This window comes from Anopheles arabiensis, chromosome 2 (genome assembly GCF_016920715.1).
Source record: "Anopheles arabiensis isolate DONGOLA chromosome 2, AaraD3, whole genome shotgun sequence".
Taxonomy (NCBI): domain Eukaryota; kingdom Metazoa; phylum Arthropoda; class Insecta; order Diptera; family Culicidae; genus Anopheles; species Anopheles arabiensis.
The window spans coordinates 107,018,408-107,041,302 of record NC_053517.1 but is presented as its reverse complement, the minus strand read 5'-3'; the positions used below and the strand labels follow the sequence as shown (position 1 = coordinate 107,041,302).

The window sequence follows — 22,895 nt, the reverse complement described above, 5'->3', positions numbered from 1 at the left end:
ATGGTATTTTGGACCCGCCGGCCTCGCTATACCCGCAGCTCTTTACAAATGGTTTGGAAAGATTCATGTTGTTGCATTGAAAACATCTAGCATCAATAAGCATCAACATGGTTTGGGTTGAAATCGTTGCTTTGGCATTTAAGCCATGTAAGCCGTGTATTATTGATTCGATGAGTTGTATGATTTTTTTAATTTATGCGCCTAAATGTATGCAATATGTAGCAAAAACTAGATTTTAGCACTTCATTAGCAAACTAATTAAACAACATTTCTTCGAAGCATTCTCACACATATTCTAATTTAAAGATTTCCTTCTCCTCTTTGTCGTAAAAACTAATCTCTTCCTACAAACCCACGCGCCACTCACCAATCACATCTGGAACCATCCTCTCCCGTCCAACCACCGTAAATAATCGACAGCATCGCATGAACCTTTCATTGTGCTAGTTAATTAATTATCCTTACTACGATAGGGCGAACAATTAATCTACGAGCTAAGATTAATGCACGCTCAATATAAATGAGTCCCGTATCGTGTCCCGAGGGCGTTCCGCTGTCCTATCGTCAGCACACGGGACGATGCCATCTTCATGTAATATTTCCCCCCCTCAATGAGCTGGGGAGCGATGGCATGAAAATGCTTCTCCGGCGTGGTTGTAGTGTGGGCGCGCACTATCCGCCTCCATTCACCATTCGGTGGATAATTAGTCTCATTCGTTTCGAGGAATATTATCGAATTCCAGTGAAGCCGTCGCGTGTGCTTGTCTTTTTCGCTTCCAGCATTCCCAAAGCAAATGCGTCTATAATCGGATCAGGATAGCGGATAGCGGAAAAATCATCTCAATTCTACGAACGACCCAGCTTCGCACGGGTAGTAAATGAGTTTCTATGGATAGCTGGTTACAGAAAATAACCTCAAAATCTTGCGATACTTAACCGTTAAACCGACCTTCACGGATAGACCGCAAACTATTCCTGGAAGCTTGAAGTAAGAAGAACATATAACTTCATTTGGAAGGACAAAATCGCTAACGATGGGCGAAAATAGACACATAAGCTTTTTATGCTCTCGAATCGGAATTGATTCTTATCCCCGCTTGTCAACAGACACACACACTACCGGCAGTAGAATGTCAACCAAATTTGCTCTAATTTGAGAACGAGGCAATTGAATTACTGCCACTTTACGGGACCATAGAATCGTAAGTATTTTCCAGCGTGAACAGCAGTGAGTGCGAGAGAGAAAGAACATAAAAGTGTTCCTATTCTATATTTGTACTCCCGGACAGGCTTTAAGATCGGACGAAGGATTGCGCACATATGTGACTGGTAATGTAGGAAAAAAAAAACACACGATTCGCCAAGTACCGTTCGCCAAAGTGCACCCGGGATGCACCGTGCACGATCTTGGCATTAGTTTAGCCTCTGGCCTGGGCCCGGGTCGAGTTAATTCTATTAGACATCAACAGCAACATGCAGCTGCGGCAGCATATTTTCAACTTTTCGCCCTAATTTGAGCCACTCGAAAAGATCTCGCTCCAAAGCCGGAACGAATGGCCGGGCGTGGTATGGGCGGTGGGAAAGCAAGCCGAAGAGCAGTTTATCTTCTCACATACTCCCTTGTTTTGTGTCTCTGCCACCGGCGGGGTGATCCTGTTGAGCCGGCCTCGGGTTGAGGATTCACTGTCAAAGCACAGAAAACCCCTGGAGCCGCCTGAAGCCTCGCGTACGTGACCAGAAAGCATAAAAGTCCCCCGGTGACGTGCAGAAGGGTGCCCATGTGTGTGTGTGTGTGTGTGTGTCTGTGTGTTGGTATGAATTCTGACATTGCATGGCAATATTTCCGGTACAAAATCCTGCCCGCGACCGTTTAACCCTTTTTCGTGTTATTTTTTCTGCCTCTCTGCTGTTCTCTCTCGCTTTCTCTTATTCCTCTCTTCTGCCATGATTCGATCCCCAGAGGGTTTCGTACGCCCCCGCCCCCCTTGACATGAAGGATATTTGATCGCCCTCCAGCCCCAGGAATGTATGTGCGATGGCCTAGCGACCTGGTACTAGGTCGAACTAGAAATTTGTTGGAAATCCGGAACGTCCAATTTCCGGCAACATGACGCCTGCCTGCCGTGAAGCGGGTTGATGTATGTGCAGTTCGCTTATCCTCCTTCACGTGACGTATGACCTACACGAGCGTTCTTCGCTACCACCACCACCACCTACCGCGGGAGGGATGCCCGGTGTCAACTTCTTCAGGTCACTCTCGCTCGATTGCCTGGCCCTGATTGCTGGTTGCTTTCATGTCGTGCGGATGAGTGACTTGGCGTCTTAGCTTCAACCGGAAGCAGGTAGCAGGACAACGCTGCAGGTCTTTTGATGGAGAATTTATGATGCGAAAAAATACACGTGTACACACACACACACATGAAGTATCAAAATGTTGTACAGCATCCCTTATCTGGTAGATAAGCCTTTCGGCGATGGAGTGAAATTCTTCATCCGACAGAGTGGTACGACCTGACGACCGGTTTCATTTGATGCTTGTTAAACTTTCAAACGATTCTGTTATGCTCCAGTGCCCGCCAGGGGAGACATTTAACAAATTAGAAGCTGAGTGCTCACGATGGGTTGAATGCTTAATGATGCTGGACCATGCGGGTCAAGGAGTGCGACATGATTGACAATATCATTCAGATTTATGTTAGTTTACGGGATTGTAGGAACATTGAGGGAATAATAGGAATAATAGGAACATTGATGGAAGCTTTTTTTGTGTGGATATTATGGATCTATTTTTGTAACGTTATTGAACCAAGCTTAGTCTAGTAAAAGTATCATTTCAACCGAGAGTATACGTAGCCATCTTTACTTATTATACTTAAATGTTTAATCCTACATTCAAAGTTTTACACGATGAACTCATAATTGAGTTAAAAGATATATCCGTCTAAAATTACTTCTAAAGTACTCTACATCAAATGAAACAGCATGATACGATCGGGAGCATATATTTTCACCCACCAGCTCACTTCTCCACTCTAAAGTTAAAGTTAACCGTTGCACACACACAAAAAGTGCACATCGCAGTATTCCGTTTTGGAGCTGGCTTCACTTGCACTGCAAATGCATTTCCCTTTATCGTTACATTGAATCGAAGACCACTTTTCCGACATAATATTCATGTTTTTCGCTTCAACTTTTGCTGAAGCAAGGGAAAAGTACATTCGTTGCACTGCAGCTTTTTTTTTTAATTCTTCACCAGTTTATAAAAGTGTACCAACCACACACCAGCACACACGTGCAGCCAGGATGGAAAGCGAGGAAAAGTAGGGATGAAATATGTTTCAACAAACAAGAATAATATTTTGCTCTCTCCACTGCAAACCACACAGACCCGCCGCCGGCCGGATGATGCGCTAACAGGCGCGTTGGGAGTTGCTGAAGCAGTTGTTTGGATTGTTGGACGATGGGAGCATTGGAGGGAGGCAGGAAAAAAGCACAGCTACAAAACTGATAGGTAAGTGGGAAAGTTTTCCCATGTGTGTAAATTAATGCTGCTGTAGTCAATGTTTTACAAAAGCATGTGTTCGTATTTTTGTTTATTTTTTATTTGCTCCGTTAAGTTATTCTTTATACTTTTTATTTTTTCAAAATGACATGGCTAATTTCGTCATAGTATCTTCTCTCGACCTCTATTGCAGTACAAAACATAATTAGATGATGAATGAGAGCTACATTGGTCCGTTGCTTTTAAACAGCATTAAATAAACAAAGAACTTAGCCACGATAAGAGCACCCTCCACGAAGGGATCTGCACTTTTAATTCACCGTGCGCACCCAACCATTCTGCCAAGATAATATTCTTTTCTCATCAACAGAAAGGCTCCTCTCACCACCACCGAGGCATCCCACGTAATGGCATAAATCTACTTACAAAGCCACACGTTGATGAGCTGCGGCCAAACTGTACGTGAGTGGTTGCCCTTCAGCCGGTGAAAGCATTTCCTGCACGGCAAGAACGGACCGAAGAGCACACGGCTAAACTACAGCTACAGCTACAGCAAGAATGAAAACAACACTCACACACACACACACCCTATCCTTAAAAGAAATTTATGATTTTATGCCGCACGCGAACTGAATTCTATTTCCAGTCGGCGGAGGTGGCAGTGTCCTAGCGCGGTGCTGCTGCTGTGTTTAAAGCAAAATGGAACACGTGGCACACGCTCCAGGATGATGACGGCGTGATGATACTCGATGCGCACCCAGCCACATCCTTGTTACACACTCGTTTATGCGGAGGTTGGCTAATGCATAATGTCTTCGTGGAGGCTTTCGTCTCTGCTGTGTGTTGTGGCGGCCGCTGGAGCACGCTCGAACCTGAAGCGTTGCGCGCAGCTGACGAAAGATGGAACAATTGCGGAAATCGAGCCAGTACGCCACCGGCGGCGTACCATCGCTATGCAAATGAGGGCAAGTTATCAACAAAAACCCCGAAAATGAGCTTAATGTTTGAGCTTTCGCTGGTGTTTTTTTTGCATCTTTTGTGCTGTAATTAGGCTGGCGCGTGCATCATACGGCGAAGGTGCTGGGTACATGATACGTGGGCTTGAAATAATGAAATCAACCCTCACCACAAGTTTGTTGGCAGTTTTCCGCTGCTGTGTTGTGAGAAAAGCTGATCAATAAAGCTCTTTGCCCGGTACAACCTTTTCAATTTGCTTACAACGATGTAATTTTTGTACAAGATAGATTGCATAACTTTTGGCGTATTGGCAATGGAATACAAGTGGAAAAAAATAACGCTTTGAAACATGAGCATTTGCAAGCAATTTAGCAGATTGCGTAGTGTAACACCTAGAAAATACTATACCTTATGAAAAATCGCCTGCAGGTATGCAATTTGCAGTGCAAACATCATTTACGTGCCAAAGTGCTCTAGTTGACAATCCTTTACCTTTAGCATTGTGAAACCCAAATATTCCATTGTTTGAAAAAGCATTTTCATAATCTCAATACTTCCCAAATGTTCGGAAATCTTTAGAGGCTCAAAATGGAAGCAAAACAAATGCCTAATTCTTAAAAACCGCCACTCGTTGAATGAATGAATGCATTTCCTTCAGCGCATTCACGTGAAAGCATTTTGCTCCCCCACCCCACCCCCCTCTTCAATTGTCTTGTTTGTTCGTGCGTTAACATTTCTCGCGACACACAAACAGAAACACACGAAACATTCCCAGTTTCCCACGATTTAGACCTTGCTCGGGAAGGATATTCAAATATTTTCCCCAAAAATACACATCACATCTACCCGAATTTTGCACCCGTGATTGATGACACGAAATGTAGGGCCGATTGTTCGTCACCGTCACCTACGGCCCCCGGTGAAAAGTGCTAGTAACGAAAAACCGAGCAGTCGTACGACTTTTCCACGTGGGAAGCGCTTCGGGAAAATGGGGTTACCTCTTAGCACGGCACAACTATTCACATATGTGTTTGTGTGTACTGTTCTCTATAGCTGTGTGTTCACTCTCTCTCTCACTATTGCTCTTTCATTTTCCCCTCTTTCCATCCCACTCACGCGGCGAACTATGCAAATGACTTTGCATATCAATTTTTTGACTATTCTTCAAATGCATTTGTGATGACATCAGCACCATTCCGTCCGCACTGTACGGCGATGCCTTTGCCTACGCTGCATGCACCTATACCAGAATCAGTCAGTCAAAACCCCGGTCACACCAACCACCTCGAGGTTGGGTTACCATAAAAACCCGGAAAAGCTCCGTTTTCACTTCCTCGCGAACCGACTACGCTCGCAAACGCGCCGTGCCGTGCCGTGGGTCGCTGTCGTCACAATGCAAGCTCAGCGGGCAGGCAACACATAAATCTTGCATCATTCAAAAACGGTGCATCGCATTCATGCATCGGCGGTCTTTTACGGTGTTGTGTGTATATGTGTGTGTGTGTGTGTGTGTGTGTGTGTGTGTGTGTGTGTGTGTGTGTGTGTGTGTGTGTGTGTGTGTGTGTGTGTGTGTGTGTATGTTTGTGGCTCTGCACCTCAGCGGGCACCCGGTGCTGAACAATGCCGGTGCAATCCAGGAGTTTTCGCTTCGCTCTGCCACGTAGTACCGCACTAACAACAACAACAAAAAAGCAAGTTACCAGGTACCATGTGTTGGTGGTTGGTGGTTGCTTTTAGTATTTATTTTTTCCTTCGAAGCTCACTGCTCTTTCCCCCGGCCCTCACACTGCTCCGCAAAGCTTCAACAAAACTTTGCATTTGGAAGCAATAACAAAAAAAACCCCGACTTGCATATTGAGAGCAAAGAATGCAAGATCATTGAAATTATGAAAAGCAATGTAGGCAGGAAGGGATGTGGATGTTTTAAAAAATACGATTTACCGATTCCGCACACATGCGGAGTTTATTTGACATCCGATCTTTATCCCTGCTTCCTGCAATTTTCGCAAACATTTTGTTCGGTGAATATTTCCAAAGAACGGTTGCTCCACACGTGTATTGCTCAGCCAATAGAGGTAAGCCTTTTTAGGGTCAACAATGTGGAAGTTTGTTTTGCCAAATTTATTATTTTGAATTTAGACCATACCTAAGGGGTTTGAACGCTGTATAGGTTTATAAAGGCTAATTTCAATTTCAATTTTCATGAAACATATCGTGACAGCTTAAAGCATCAGGGTTACACCAGACTGACCGGGAAATCCCAGGAAAATCGTAAACGTCCATCCATTTTGTTCATTTTTTCTTTTCGCTTCTACTGCCTAACCTTAACAACCCCAACCGAGCAACCTTCCCAGAAGACTTAATTTAATTATTTCTGCCTATTTAATCTTTCAATTTTCTACGCTTCATTCACAGGATTACGGCCAGAGAAGTGGATAGCAAAAAAGGAGATTAGCGAAATTAATTGCCTCCTCGGTTCATTTTCCTCCCACCCCTCCGACTACATTGCTGCCGTTTCCTTCAATTGCTCATTTCTTGGCGGGTGACTGTGAAAATGTTGTGTTTTTTCCGCTCAAGCGTACATTGCTATACTTGGGTACGAAAAAAAACAAGATTCAATCATTCCACCACTGACAAACCAATGGAAAAGTCAGTGACATCGATGATGGTTTTTGTCGCTATCTCCTTCTCTGTCGCTCGCGCGCTATCTTTTTCGTTTAACTTCAGCTGCCTCGTCCGAATCGGTCGGCAAATCCAATCAGCAGTACAAGATTAATTAGTGATAGCTTCTTGAGCTGAATCAGCCAGCCACGAACTCCGGCCGGCCAAGCGCCTCATTTCACAGAAGCGCCAATTAATTGCAAACCCCAGTCAATGGTCAATCTCGGTCCAGTGTGTATGTGTGTGTTGATGTGAGGGTTTGTGTCCGGTGTCGATAGTAATTTTCCAACACCGGTCTATTACCATTGTGTGGTCAGCACAATCAATCATGAGTTCCGTCGGACGAAAAACATGGGAATGTTTTGGAAAGTGAAGTTACTGTGGCTCGATTTCTTTCGCTCGGTGTAATGATCCGTAGGAATGCAGCTTGGAGAATGGAACACCCTAAGTTTAGATCGGTCAATTAGGCTGTAGGAGAGGAATTCTTTCAAACGACAGCTTTTAACAGTGAGCTTTGTATTTTCATACACATATTAGTTTTTTAGTTCTTTCATGAATTCATGTACGAAAACAAAAGTTCGGTTGGATAGACATGCCTCGATGTAAAACAACAATCTGTCGAATCAGTTTTTTTAGTGCATTGATGAATCCAAATACTAGAACAAAACAATAGTTCTGTTGACTAGTAATGCCTCGATGTAAAACAACAAACTGTCGAACTATCAGTTCAAATGAAAACCTTGCAACACAAGACCGCGGAAGCATGCTTTGTGTGTTTTAGGTTTGATACTCTCCAATAGCCATGAAAACAGATCCGGTAGATACTTCAAAAGGTAGCACACTCTCGTACTGGAACCAACAGAGAGACGTAAGAATCTTCATATTTTGCCTTGGATATACAATGTGTTACACAATTGTTTGTCCAGCTGAAGACCAACGCAAGATATTCTCAAATTATTTCCACCTTTTGCACCACAGAACCACCACCTCTGCTTACCAGAGAAACATTTCCGCATTATACGTCATCATGTACACGTTGTTATCCAATTGTGCAAACAACACACAGCTGTGCCGACAATATGATACCAGCACCAGCTGGTACCAGCTGCGTCAAGGAATCTGTACTATAAAAGACGGAAGACTACCTAAGATGCATTAAGTTTCAACACAGAACCCAACCTAGAAGCCAACATGAAGTTCGCATACGCTCTGGTCCTGATCGCTCTGTTCGCGGTGATCGCCATCTCCCAGGCCCTGCCCGAGGATGCTGCAGCTGCCAGCAACGATGCCGCTAGCACCAAGACTGAAGGAGGAGATGCTGCTGGACAAGGAGGCGAAGCAAAGGGAGGACGTTGGTTCTGGGAGCTTGTTCAAAACATCTTTGGATAATAAACTATTTTCCTGATAAGCTATTTCTGATGTATGCGTGTTAATCTTATTACAAAAGTTAAGTGAAATAAAAAAAGAATAAATTGAAATACTATTTAAAGTTTCACTCGTTTGCATCTTACCTAAGAAATTAATACGGCCCGTAATACACATCAGGAACGGTCCCGTGATACAGTTGTCAATTTGTACGACTCAATAACGTAGCAGTCATGGGCTCAAACCTAGAATGAACCGTCCCCGCAAAGGAAGGACTATATATGCCACCATGTCCGCGTAGGACGTTACGCCAAATAGAAGAAGAAATACAGTCATCAACTCGCATGACTTAACAACTTGCCCATCGATGATTCAACCCTTGTGGCAAGTAACTGACTATCCGCGTAGGTCGTTATGTCAAAAGAAAGATGTTGAAATTTCAGAGGAGATGATAGTAAGTACTCATAATGTCGAAGAAGATCTGATGATCTCACAATATTCGTTCGGCCTTCGTCATGGCATCTACAGCTACACTTTGTTTATACCTATCGTTTAAATCTTTGGTGTTGGATTTCGTTGCTCGATTATTATTTTACATACATTCGCCTAGGATATACTAACCAATCTTATGTATAATCGAGATACTATTTGTTACTACGGCGAACGGATCTGTGGGCCATGCAAAGGATGCGGCCTTGTGAGTCAAACCCGTTCAGGTAACAGCGATCTTCTCATCCGTTTGACACCAATAATTAATCTTCCCGCAAGTTGCTCTCTCTAGTAATTTGCGGAGCCTATGCCGCAGAAGGGGGTGAAGAGGGAGGAGAGATTTCTTTCGTGATCCGAATATGTAAAATTTAAAAAGACTAAGTTGCAAAATCCGAATAGTTTGTTCATTCCAAATCAGTCCCTTTCATACCCACACAAGCCCATACATTTTCAGGGTGTTAGTGTATCCTCTCCAAGGATAATTAGTACATAAATGTACGTACGCGTGAGTGTCGCATGTTACTGTTAGATACGCCTTTTTATTCCGCTTTTTCACGCAGCGTACCCGTTTCCTAGTTTAAGATGATTGCGCACCTCGCGATTTTACAGGTTGACACATTCGTTACGGAATTAATAATCGCGAACGGAACTCTATTTGACCCATATCCAGCCTTGTAGTTTGTGGAAAATGTATCTATAAAGCACTATGCTGCTGCCAGGGCTTTCTATTATCATAAATGTGTTAGTATTGTAACACTAATACTGAAGATAGTTCATTAGTTTGTGGGAAAACATAAATAGTATATTAAGATTACTTATGGACGGCTGTAATCATGGATCTGAAAATATCCAAACGATAAGTGTACAGCGTTGTCATAATTTGATATCATCGATTTGCTCTAGCTTCCCAAATAAAACAGACGGTCGATGTAGCGAATGTGTCGAAAAATATCCAAAGCAACAAAAATGACGCAAGTCCCATTTTCTACAAGGATACGATTTATTTCTGCAATGAGAATTTTTGTGTGCACAACTGAGCAAACAGCACACAGCTTTTACAGATAAACCAATGTTTAGTATAAAAGGCAGTAGACTATCTAAGATGTATTAAGTTTCAACACAGAACCCAACCTAGAAGCCAACATGAAGTTCGCATACGCTCTGGTCCTGATCGCTCTGTTCGCGGTGATTGCCATCTCCCAGGCCCTGCCCGAGGATGCTGCAGCTGCCAGCAACGATGCCGCTAGCTCCAAGACTGAAGGAGGAGATGCTGCTGGACAAGGAGACGAAGCAAAAGGTGGACGTTTCTTCTGGGACATTCTTAAAACCATCTTTGGATAATAAAGTCTCCTATTTCTAAACCATATCTATCTTAGTGTTATTTTCTCTACAAAAGATAAATTTGAAATGAAAGAATACATTGAATTGCGATTATAAATTTTACTCATTATGTCATTCATGCGAAATTTAAAAAAATAAAGCGTAAAGTCACAATATATCTTAGAAGATACGAGGCTTCCACAACTGCTATTCGCACGCATTTATTCAAAACCTTTGTTTATCTGACCCTGCCTAGTTCTGTTGGTCATGCTGATCATTTTTGACTTATTTTCACAAACCACAAGTTAACCAGTCCTACCTTTGTGGGATGAACTTGATGCAAATAGAACCAGGACCGGTCGTGCAAGGGACGGCATGTATAACAATAAAGCAGCAGGCTCTATATTATCAATTGCTTATTACTGTCATTCATTGATATGCAAGTGTTTTACGTTATCTTTCAATTAATATGACTTCCACATGCAATGATGTCTACTATTATCTGATGTCCTAGGCAATTTTTATGAGTATCGGAACGGTTCCGAATGATTTTTTGTATGCAGAATCAATGAAAATGATACAAAAGACTTATAGTGTGATTGTTTTGTCAAAAACACAAAACGTAATAAGGCATTGAACAGAAGGTCTGTACGTCGTCAAAGTTTTGCCACAATCAAGCCTTCCATCACCGTCTGCAACTGATGCAAACGGCCAGAAAATCAAGAATATGATGATCAAAAACCATCATTTGAGTTAGAGGAAGATTGCTAATGTCAATTGGGAATGAAAAGTGCGCCACTAATACTACGAACTTACACTACCTACGCTAAGTAAGGATTATTGCACTACTGCATTTAATGCATAAGTTGAATTTTTACAGTAATAAATTTAAGTTAGTCTTATCTTGCAACTCATCTCGTTCACATTTCTTTCCACATTAACTATCCATCAGATCGAAAGAACGCGCTAAATGTACCTTAGTTAACGGAAAAAAAATTGACAGCTATTTTTTTGTTCAGCAGAACTTTAACAGCTGTATATTGAGAATTCATTTTCATTCTAATGTTTGTATCGTTAAAACAGATAGACGATCGTTTAGCACATAACCATAAAAACTACGTGCCAAAGAAGGCCGGAATTTTCATAACAAAATATTACTCCCACGTTTAAAAAACCAGACCAGTTTCAGTATTTTAAATTAATGCATTTGATTATAACTTTGATTATAATTTGGTTCCAAACCAACTGCTTGCGTTATACATGAACGAAAAGTTGATGAAAATCATCGCCGGGCTAAACGGGTTAAGAAGACAAAAACTATGAAAACAAATTCAAACTCGGAAAGAAAGATGCTGCCTTGTTGGCACCGGCTATCGTTTTGGGCTAGAAGCTTCTAAGGAGTATTATTTGAACAACTGTGGGTCTCCTTCCGTGATAATATTGTATGGTAGATTTGCGTCACACGTCCAGACGAAACAATTGCGCAATATGTGTTTTAGTACAGAAACTGCAGTAAAATTGTATTATTTTATATTATTAAGATGTGATCAACATGTCTTCGAAATGAAAATTGTAATTATTTTAATAAGATGTATAAAATTGAATGTAGCTGGTGATTAGATTAATAAGACGGTTAAAATGGCTTGCCATATCGGCGTTAAAAGCATCCAGTGAGTATTATTTGTTCAGATGTAGGCAGATGTAAACACATCTTTATTTTGGAGGTAGGTTGCAATCACAACCCTGCCAAGAAAACGGCATATTTCCGCAATGGGAAATTCTGAGAATGCCTTGCAGCTGTACTAATAGCTTACGAACAGTAGTGAGCGGATATAAAAGACGGAGGTTGCCTCGAATCATTATTAAGTCATATTAAGTCACAGTTCCGAAGCTAACCAAGCAGCCAACATGAAGTTCGCATTCGCGTTTGTTCTGATCGCTCTGTTCGCGGTGATTGCCGTCTCCCATGCTCTGCCCGAGGAGGCCGCCAGCAATGATGGAGCCAGCGCCAACACCAGGATCGTGTTGGAGCTTACCCCGGAGGAGGCCGCCGCAGTTCAGGCAATGGGAGGCCGAGGATTTTGGGGAGACTTGTGGAACGGTATCAAGAAGGCTATCACCATCGGTTGTGATCTCATTGACTGCCAGAAGAAAGAATAAGTAATAATAAATGCTGATATACAATATACAACAAAACACTGGAGTTTATGTCATTGTCTGCAGCTAAGTTACAAGAAAACAAGCAATGAGATTGTTAGATATTAGTAAAACGTCCATCAATCGAATCTTTCCAGTCTTGTAAAAGGAAAACGAGATTCATTAAATTGTCAGTGAATTGTGGGATATCGAATCGATACTTTGTGGTTGAAATCTCTGCATCATCTCCAGCAACCCCATATACAAGAAGAGAGACGGGTTGGACTGCAACAACTGCAGCGGTATTACGATGTTGAATACCGCCAATAAAATATTCTCCCTGATCCTTCAGGATCGTCTTGTCCCTTACGTCGAACAGATAGTTGGATTCCGAAACGGAAAATTAACCACTGATCAGATTTTCACCATCAGCAGATCTTGGAGAAGATGGCTGAATACAGACACGACACGTACCATCTCTTCATTGATTTCAAAGCCGCATATGATAGCATAGCCAGGGCAAACTGGATGACGCAATGAGCTCTTTTGGAATCCCGGACAAACTGATAAGCCTATTTAGCGTCAGGATCTTTTGCAACCACCAAAAGTCTACGCCAGTCTGGACGTACAGTCGTACAGTCGGATTCAAATCCCGAATGGACCATGCCCCCATAGGTAGGATTGACTATTCTGCTATGGTATTAAATTAGTAACTGAAAGTCGATCCCAGTGGTACAGGCAGACTTTGACCGACAGCGGTTATTGTGCCAAAGAAGACGAAGAAGAAGAAGAAGAAGAAGAAGAAGAAGAAGAAGAAGAAGAAGAAGAAGAAGAAGAAGAAGAAGAAGAAGAAGAAGAAGAAGAAGAAGAAGAAGAAGAAGAAGAAGAAGAAGAAGAAGAAGAAGAAGAAGAAGAAGAAGAAGAAGAAGAAGAAGAAGAAGAAGAAGAAGAAGAAGAAGAAGAAGAAGAAGAAGAAGAAGAAGAAGAAGAAGAAGAAGAAGAAGAAGAAGAAGAAGAAGAAGAAGAAGAAGAAGAAGGCTGACATAATGTTGTTTTCTTTGTGTAGACGTTATTCAGCTGTGCTAACAACAGACGAAATATAAATCGGCATTTTGGGCACTATAAAAGGTGGAAGGATTGCTAGGATTCATTGAGTCTCAAGACAAAATCCAACCAAGCATCCAACATGAAGTTCGCATTTGCCTTCGTCCTGATCGCTCTGTTCGCGGTGTTCGCCATCTCCGAGGCACTGCCCCAGCCTGAGGAGGCCGCCAGCAATGATGGAGCCAGCGCCAACACGAGGATCGTGTTGGAGCTTACCCCGGAGGAGGCCGCAGCAGTTCAGGCAATGGGAGGCCGAGGATTTTGGGGAGACTTGTGGAACGGTATCAAGAAGGCCATCACCATCGGTTGTGATCTGATTGACTGTAAAAATCAACAGCAACAACAACAACCACCACAACAGCAACAGCAACAATAAGAAATAATAAATGCTAAGATTAACAAACCAAAGCAATACCTGTAACTTTGCTCTCGATTTGTTACTGGTCTGCTCACGATAGAGCACGTCTTAGTGACATGACTCGGTCCACAATAATGCTCGGTCCCTGGCTGCAGCTTCGCATCCATGTACATACTTGATCTCCGACCGTCTTTATTTCTCCTGATCCAGCCATTTAACTAGCTGTGTACCCCTCTGCGCCTCTTGTTGGACTGAGAGTTTTTCACGAACATCTTTTCTGTGTTACACAAATCCGGTTTCTTCGTAACATGCCGAAGCCATCATATTTTGTATTCTCTTTGCCTCCGTCAGGCTATCAGGATAATCGTCGGTTTTGAGATAGATTTCACATTTCGTTCCATCTCATCTTATTAATATCTACCTTAGTGATAACGTCATCCCAAACTTTTCTGCACCAAAAAGATCCCTCAGACCACGTCAACCCTTCCATATTTCACTTTATCGGACCATTTTCGGACAAAGTGAGCCAATTAACGTTATGTGTGTCGTGTTCAACCATGTCTATGAGTCCACGTCTGTAAGAGTTTCATATGTCAAAGTCTGCATTCCGTGAGTGTCTTCGATTAATGCATAGGACATAAGATTATAGTAAAGAAATTCATGTGGACAAAAATTGTCCGATGAATAAACTAAATATAAATATAATGTGAATATTCTGGTATGTTTGATGTTCCTCTGCTCGACACTTCAACCAGACCTACATTTTTGTGGCCGCTTAGGGCCACCTCTCGTCTTAATCCACCACAGTCGGTTCATGAATATTTTAATAATATCAAACAATCTCATTGCTTGATTTTTTTATGTTATTTGGCTAAATACAATAAAATAAACTCCAGTGTTTTGTTGTATGTTTTACTCAGCATTTATTATTACTTATTGTTTCTTCTGGCAGTCAATCAGATCACAACCGATGGTGATGACCTTCTTGACACTACCTATCAAGATTGACCAGAATCCACGGCCTCCCATTGCCTGAGCTGCGGCGGCCTCCTCCGGGGTAAGCTCCAGCACGATCTTGGTGTTAGCGCTGGTTCCATCGTTGCTAGAAGCGGCGGCCTCCTCAGGCTGGGGCATAGCCTGAGAGACGGCGATCACCGCGAACAGAGCGATCAGGACGAAGGCGAATGCGAACTTCATGTTGGATGCTTGATTGGTTTCTGGATACAGACGTAATGAATCTTAGAAATCCTTCCACCTTTATATAGTGTTTAATTGTAGGTACATCTTACGTAAGTTGTTAGCACAGCTTAACAAAGCCTACACAGAAACACATATTGCGGAAATGTTTTGAATGGTAGAGGGCGTGTGACGTAAATCCATACTGAAACTCAATATCGGAAGTACAACTACAGCTGTACAAATAATACGCTTTAGAATGTTCTGGCCCTAAATATCTATAGCTGCCGCTTAACATGGCTGAAATTTTGGTTCATTTTTTGCTTCGTATTTCTGTCCCTCGGAATCACAACAAACGGTCGTCAGGGATAAGTATATGGTTGTAAGTATAGCATAGTTTAGTTTAAGTTTGATCAAATCAAAGATGGACATCCGCTAGAAGTACTATTATTTTTTTCTTTCCATCCCTCATACCGAGGTCACTTATGCATATACGCTCTGGTTTCAGTTACCCGTCTAGTTGAGAGATCAGTACTTGTTGACCCATGTTTGTGTATAGTATTGCTAAAGTTTGGTTCATAAGTGAAATTTAACAATCAAATTAGTATGTTGCTTGCATAATTCGACTCAGTTTTTCGATTTAGCTCATCACCGCGAGATCTCAACTAGCCTGGTGTGTGAAGCTCCCTTTGTCATTTTGGCCCGCCTGAAAAATCTCAATCTTTTGAAACTTTCCAAAAGCATACACAATCAAATAAACAATTTAGTTGTATTTGTAAAAGTTAGAATTGCTAAACAAAATACGAACTACAACTTCAACATAGTGGTTGAAAGCAGTGGCAAGAATTTTAGAACCTGCACCTCTGCAAGTTGTATTTGAACAATTGAGGATTCCGCAATGTTATTTTAGTTTGCGTTCGATGTGCCTCACACTCCCTCTAGCCGATCAAACATTTCCACCATATGTATTTTTGTGTAGACGTTATTCAGCTGTGCTAACAACACACGTAAGATAAATCGGAATCTAGGCACTATAAATGATGGAAGGATTTCTTGGATTCATCACCGTCGGTTGTAATATGATTTACTGTCAAAATCAAAAGTAACAACAAAAAGTAAAGTAAGTAGGTAACAATAGCAACAGTAACTGGAACAATAAGGAATAATAAACGCTGGTTAAAAATAACAAAAACCTGAAGTTTATTTGATTCTATTCGGTTTAAAGATCGATCATACATCATGCATCATACAACTGCAGCTAACGTTTCGAGCCGTGTTAAACAGTTGGATATCCATCACTTATGGCTTTATGCAAGTATAATCAATTTTACACTTTGAAAAACGGTGTTGATAGGAATAGATAGACGTCAACCTGTGTAGAAGAGTCCATGTTTAAAAGAATGTGTTATTCAGTGTCGCAGTGTTTAAAACTTTCCAATCAGCCCAATTAATTTTGCAAAACAATTAGCTTATAAAATTGCAGCCAGCTAGCTTCACTTGCAAAGAACCACTGCATCCCACCAACACTAACTAAAAGCCATTTATCCACTTTTAATCCTCTACTTATTTTACGCAACGCTCACTCCCACCGCCCAGAGCCTGTCGTTCAAGCGGCAAGAAGACGCTAACGAAAGAAAATTGCCCAGCACACCTTTGTTCCGTGCTAAAACGCACCATCATCGTCTGGCCCGATGCAATGCTAATTAAATCAAAATGTTAAAGTTATCATCACCAGACTCTCCTGCATCAACGGTCAGCCCCGCGCCGTTGCGGTAACTGGTGCGGACGCGTTGGCAGCAAGCAGAATGCTTTTAAGCTTTCAAAAAGCTAACCGGAAAAAGGAAACCCATTCCCGCTGCGTCAAGGTAGCAAAACCCAACAGAAGGCACACATAAAAAATACCATCTGCCCATTCCGTCTTCTCCCGAGGGGCAAGCAAAAGTTGCCTTCCACTGGTCACGGTCGGGCGAAAAAGCAAACACCCACTGCGGACGACTTTTTCCTCGAGATAGCGAGACAGCTATCTCCCACCTGATTTGTGTAGCTTCAGTGTGGGGTGAAGGAAGCGAATACCGGGGTTCAATGTACTGCAAAACCTCGAGTTTCCATTTATCTCTACCTCTCGGCACACAGGCCGCCCATACATTCCACTCTCGTCCCGGTTAATGCTTGGCCCACTGACCGGCAGTTTTTTGTTTGAAATGGCGTTTGCAAAGAAAAACCACACTCCACACTACTCCACAGAGTGCGGGAATCGAAACGCAAATTATCCGCTCGGTGGTATCGCACGGCAGTGCGGAATGTGCATGCCCTGCGAGACGGTTGTGTTTAGCAAATGGTTCAAACGCACGGCAATGTTCCGCAGTGTGCCGTGTGCGTGAAACGTGTGAACAAAATGGAAAGCCACCACCCGATAGAAGTCCGATCGAAACACTGCCAGCAGGAAGAAGTTGGCCAAAACGGAACCATTGGTTCTCCATTTTGCAACAATCAACCACACCCCCCAGAGGGGAACGGGTGGACTGGGGATGCAAAACCCGGTCGGTAAACACGGCGCATAATTTACCTACAACCGACAAATTATGTAGGATGGCATTGTGTTTATCCGAGCGCACCAGACACTGTTAACACAAGGATTATCGCCAACGCGCCCTGGTGTAGGGACCTAATGGCGTAGGGACCCGGGCTCGTTTGAAAACGGTTTGGTTCCGGGCATGTTGTGCATCCGATGTACCAAGAGGGGGAGCAGGGAAGAGAGAGAGAGAGAGGAGTTTGCACAAACCTTTCATTGAATCGACACATATTCCTGGCGGGATTTCGTTTACGGTGTGGTTCCCGCTTCTACAAAGTGTAGCTTCGTTTGAGCGGACTCAAAAGCGTAAAAAGGACCATCCCAGTTAATTAAGTACCCGGTACCATAAAGCAAGACAACGCTAATGCATTGATAGGAGATGGAATCCAACTAGCTGGGACATACCACACATAGATGATTACCATTGCACCGAATTTTCCTTACCAACACTCATGAGTGGGGAGTGGAATTAAAGCTTTAAGAGGAGCGCCTAGAGGTATGCAATTCGCTTGACAAAATCTCACTTTTACAATTGTTTTATGTTGCTCTCATTTTGTTTAAAATTGTATTCTTTACTACAGCAGCAATAATCCTTCGTTAAATGTATTTAACGTAAAAATGAAAAGCAAACACGAGATTGAACCCAACCGAAGGACGCGTTTCTCATCCCTATCTGACAGCACGTTTGAGCCGGTGTAATCGAGTACTTCAAACGGCATGCACAAATGCGGACAGATACATTCAATTCTCATCTCACACCCGTACACGCATCGCAGCGGAAGGCACGAACCAAAATCAATACGACGAACTGTCCGTGCGCCGGCAACGGAAATGGATTCGTTAACGGACACAGGAAAGCGATCTGCAAAATCGAAACCGTGCTTGAAGATGAAAACACTTTTGCCCGCACTACCTTTTCTTTTCTTTGGGTTGCTTTTGTCGCGCTCTTGCCACTTCTTCTCTCTATCTCTCTCTGTATTCCCCTTACGACCCTTTTACCACACACAACCGTTGGGAATGCTTTTATTGCTATTGGGTTGATATCACGCTTTAATGTTTTACACCGCTTTCGATGACGCTCAATGCATGCTAATGATGTTTAATTTTCGTACACCCTTTTTTCTTCGAATTTTCATTCCAGCATACAGGTTATCAGCTCTAGTTTGGAAACCTTTTTTTCGTGCGAAGACTCAAAAATCTACCATCCATTTTAAATGGATGTAAACCAGAAAACCGGATTCATCGCACACGACACACGGCACCAACTTAAACACAAAGCTCTTTAATGGGCGTTTCAACCTCACAGTAACATCAAAGCAAATGTTGCGTATTTCACTGTACAGCCCCTACCATCCCAACCCTTCCTATGCTGCATCAACAGCTGCATATCCTTTCCTTATCTGTCCGTTTAAATGCGTCAATTAATTAGAGGTTGAAATTGATGTGACCATATTACCGTAATTATCGAGTGCTCTCGAGCCGATCCGCACGGAGCGGAGGGACGGTTGTGCCACGTACCGGGCGGGCAGCTTGAGCTGCAGCCGTCTGTAAAATGTGCGCCCGATGGTCTAATGCGTGATTTCAATCGCTGCTGCCGGGTGTGACGCATCAACGTACCTACGTGGCCGGATATTATAATACGTGACCCGTGGAAGCGCAACAAACCGGAGTCGCTGAACTGCTCAACCGTACGCGGTACGACCCGGTGCTGCACAAACATTCAATAAACTAATCGCATTGATGTGTGTTTGCGCGTGTGTGTGCGTTTGTGGTTGTGTGTAGTGGAGAGTTACAGAAGTAGATAAAAAAAACTTATGCCCCAGTGCATGTGCATGATAAAAAGATAAATTTTATAATTATATGCAGCATTTATTTTCATTTATGTGTGCGTAGGTATTGAGTTCATTGAATGCTAATAGAGCAATGCCTCTCATTTTACACAATATAGAGCATTTTTGCTCTTGAATGCTAAAAAATGGTTGGACTTTTAATTATGATAGGTTTTCTATGTAAAAAAGAATGAACGATTTAATAAAAGATTTTTTTTAAATATTTAATTTGAAGTTCCCCCTACATGTGTCAATATTTACTGCTGCGTATCGTTCACTTTAGCAACTGACCTGCCGCGCACAAGCACAAAACGACACAAATCAAACACAACATTATCCTGTCACTCTTTTTGTTGCCATCAATTATGTAGGCTGCTTTTGCAAATCGCTGCCCTGGCACCTTCTGGATATTATTGGTTTAGCTTCCCATTCCTCTACCTCATTTCTCTGGTCATTTTGGAGAAAAATAGCGTTTCGTTCGTTCAAAAAAATCTCCCAACATGCGTTTAATGACCTTAAAATACCGCTTTTTTATTGACATTCGCCGTTTGCTTGAACAACCACAGAAAAAAGCGAACCAATGTCCTACTTACCGCGCACCACAAAAAAAACCTTCAATTTTTCAAAAACAGTTGTTAAAGGTTTGATTTGCCCAAACTTTCACGGACACGAACGGGCTCTTCGCGAGCCCATAAAAACATTCGAAATGGACTGTTGTTTTTAGTGCTTTCGGGGTTCTTCCGCCGCCCCAATCCTTCCATCCTCCCGTTCGTTGCAACTTCTCGCCAGCATAAACTTTCCAAAATCGATGGAATCGCACACAATCGTAAAGTAGCCCACCCTGCATCAGTCGGATTTCCGGTGAAGTGAAATTTTTTACTCCGAAAAAATCGCCCCTCCCCAAGCTCATGCTCGGACCGGAAATTAGAACAATAAACAGTTCCAGGGAGATTGAGAACCATTTTTTTGTGTTAAACCCGCTCAAATTTTCCCGGAAAAGTAGTCCATAAAATGGGGCAGAGAGAAATCTTCTTGTTCTCGTGTCTTGCTCGTGGGCGGTGGGCAACACTTTGCGCAAAAAGCGTCAATCAATATGCCAACCGAGGGCGGGCCCATGCTCGCTGACTTATTGCCCATTTGCTCGTTTAATGAGTGACGGGGTAAACGTGTTAGTTTAGCGGAGAGTTTTCTTCTCAGAATCCGCTACACGAAAGTAGCAATTAAACGCCACCGGGAACGGAATATGAAGCACGCCTTTCAGTGAGCATATAAATAATGCGCACCTTACCCGTCACGTACTTGGTATGTTTGTGTGTGGGTGAGTGTATGTTGGAGGAACAGCAGTTTATGTTACCCTGAATTAAGTTACCTTTAGGACGATGATAAACACTCACAGCAAAAGAAGTCCTTTCTTTTCCTTTCGCAGTACAAATTAGCTTCATAGCACACATTCATATTTTCTTTTCACGCTCTACGCTTTTCTTCTCTTTTCTTCGCTTTTCATCCTTGGTTAGAGCACTGCTATGCTGTAGAACGCAATGGAAAGCAGAGTCCAACACAGCCAAAGCCAAGAAGACATTTAACATCTTCTTGAGGTAGGCAAACGTCTAGTTCGTAATGCATGTTGTGGCGTTTTTCGTATCTTATTTTCTCCTGCCTTTGTTAAGGAAATTATCATTACCATACATCATCATATTGTACCATGATACTACACACGATGCTAGCGCATCTAGTGTAAATTATGCTCCTTAACAAACCTCAACCACATCAGGTATTTGGAGCTAGCAATGAACTTCAAAACATAGAAGTGTTCAAAAACGCCCAAAGGTATGCAATCAGTTTGAAAAAATCTGCAATGGAGACGCCTAATAGCAACTTTATACGGATGTCGCAATACAAACGAACATTTATTAATTAATTCTCGTGAAATAAATTGTAAGATTTGCACATCGAGCGGAACCAATGTTTAGTTCCCCCACTCCGAGCAAACAATAACACCCCGCACAGACACATGTGCGCACCTCCCCCAAAACAAACAGCGCACAAAAATCACGATCAAAAGGCAAATATTGATTCTATGGAAATAAATATCCCAACCCACTTCGTGCCACTTTTTGCGGAACTAGTACTGATCCAAATTAATTGCATTTCAATCCCACTTTACGCAGTGCACATGGGGTGCACGTGTGCCCGTCGCTATTATTTGCGTTTCTGATGTTTATCGAGCCGGCCGAAATGCGCAACGCAGCCAGCGGTCATCAAACCCGGATGCACTTTCGGCAATGTAGCGCGCAGGCAGGGAATCGAATGGGGACAAAAGGGGTCAGTCTAAAGGAGGAACACATACACATACAGGTGAACATCAACGAAACATTGATTTGTGCAAGAGTTGAAACTTTTTTTTACTGATGCAATGAAAAATGTGGAAAGCACACGAGCACACATTTCCACGCACCATTGAGTTTTACACTGTCCGCTTATCCGCTTATTATGGGATTTGGGAGGTGGACAATTTATGACCCCTACCCAAAAGTGACCATCGAAAAAAATGCATAAAACATAGCACACTGGAACCTCCCAAAAAGCTTCCTAGAAATACGCGTTAAAATAGAACGCGTGGGGTGCATGACCCCGGGGCAGGAAAAGATCGATGAACTAAAGTTCACATATATCTTCCCATTTCTGTCAACTGCTTTTATGCCCGGGCCCGGGCTTCTTTTTTTCGATCCACATTTACATTTAAATTATTATTCACAGGCAAACTTGTCGAACGTGGGAAATGGTCAAATGGATTGCGAGCGTGCAGCTGCAGCTGTGGAGCTAAAAGTAATGCATCATGCACGCTCCAAAAATAGCCGAGACCCGGGCACACACATTTACTTTCTCCCTTTACCTTTCCCATTAACACACACACACACACATTGTGGGGCATGAGGAAGAAGAAGTCGTAAAATGTAGTCATTTTTCATTTCAATGCAATTCACACCGCTCTTATCGCTTTTATTGTAGAGAAAGCAGAACAGAGAGGCTCTCTCTTTTCATTGTCCTTTTCATGCGCTTTGTCTAGCAAATGAAGTTGAAGTAATAGCATAAAAAAGCTTCGCAGCCGGTAGGATTCGAACCTACGCTCCCAGAGGGAATCTGATTTCGAGTCAGACGCCTTAACCACTCGGCCACGACTGCACATATACACCTTGGGCGCAACGAGATAACAAAGTTAAAACACGTTACGCGAAAAAAGTTGTGGAGGGGGCAAGAGTAGGCCATGGATGTATAAATACATCGCTATACGCTGCGAGCAACGCATGACCATGATGTGATGTCATGGTATTCGCCACAGGGTGGTTCATATGATACAGCATCACGATTGTGGCTCTAATTTAATTTGTGTTAATTAGTAAAATTGAACTGTTTCTATGATTTTCA

The 22,895-nt window shown here is 42.6% G+C and overlaps 3 protein-coding genes and 1 non-coding gene across 4 annotated transcripts; 2 read left to right on the top strand and 2 right to left on the bottom strand.

The window, feature by feature from the left end:
- The first annotated feature begins 12,176 nt into the window (after positions 1–12,176).
- Positions 12,177–12,490, top strand: LOC120897710. Its single transcript, XM_040302762.1, has one exon. The coding sequence runs from the start codon at positions 12,203–12,205 to the stop codon at positions 12,452–12,454; it is 252 nt and encodes an 83-aa protein (XP_040158696.1). The 5' UTR covers positions 12,177–12,202; the 3' UTR covers positions 12,455–12,490.
- Positions 12,491–13,597: 1,107 nt separating this feature from the next.
- LOC120898108 lies at positions 13,598–13,946 on the top strand. The gene has a single exon (XM_040303498.1). The coding sequence runs from the start codon at positions 13,617–13,619 to the stop codon at positions 13,908–13,910; it is 294 nt and encodes a 97-aa protein (XP_040159432.1). The 5' UTR covers positions 13,598–13,616; the 3' UTR covers positions 13,911–13,946.
- An 844-nt stretch (positions 13,947–14,790) lies between these two features.
- On the bottom strand, positions 14,791–15,107 carry LOC120897378. Its single transcript, XM_040302224.1, has one exon. The coding sequence runs from the start codon at positions 15,087–15,089 to the stop codon at positions 14,826–14,828; it is 264 nt and encodes an 87-aa protein (XP_040158158.1). The 5' UTR covers positions 15,090–15,107; the 3' UTR covers positions 14,791–14,825.
- Positions 15,108–22,570: 7,463 nt separating this feature from the next.
- Positions 22,571–22,652, bottom strand: Trnas-cga. The gene has a single exon. It is a non-coding gene; the product is annotated as a tRNA-Ser (tRNA).
- Positions 22,653–22,895: the final 243 nt, after the last annotated feature.

Bases quoted from the DNA above. Each gene is read 5' to 3' on its own strand.
- LOC120897378 (XM_040302224.1), bottom strand. From the start codon at position 15,089: ATGAAGTTCGCATTCGCCTTCGTCCTGATCGCTCTGTTCGCGGTGATC.
- LOC120898108 (XM_040303498.1), top strand. From the start codon at position 13,617: ATGAAGTTCGCATTTGCCTTCGTCCTGATCGCTCTGTTCGCGGTGTTC.
- LOC120897710 (XM_040302762.1), top strand. From the start codon at position 12,203: ATGAAGTTCGCATTCGCGTTTGTTCTGATCGCTCTGTTCGCGGTGATT.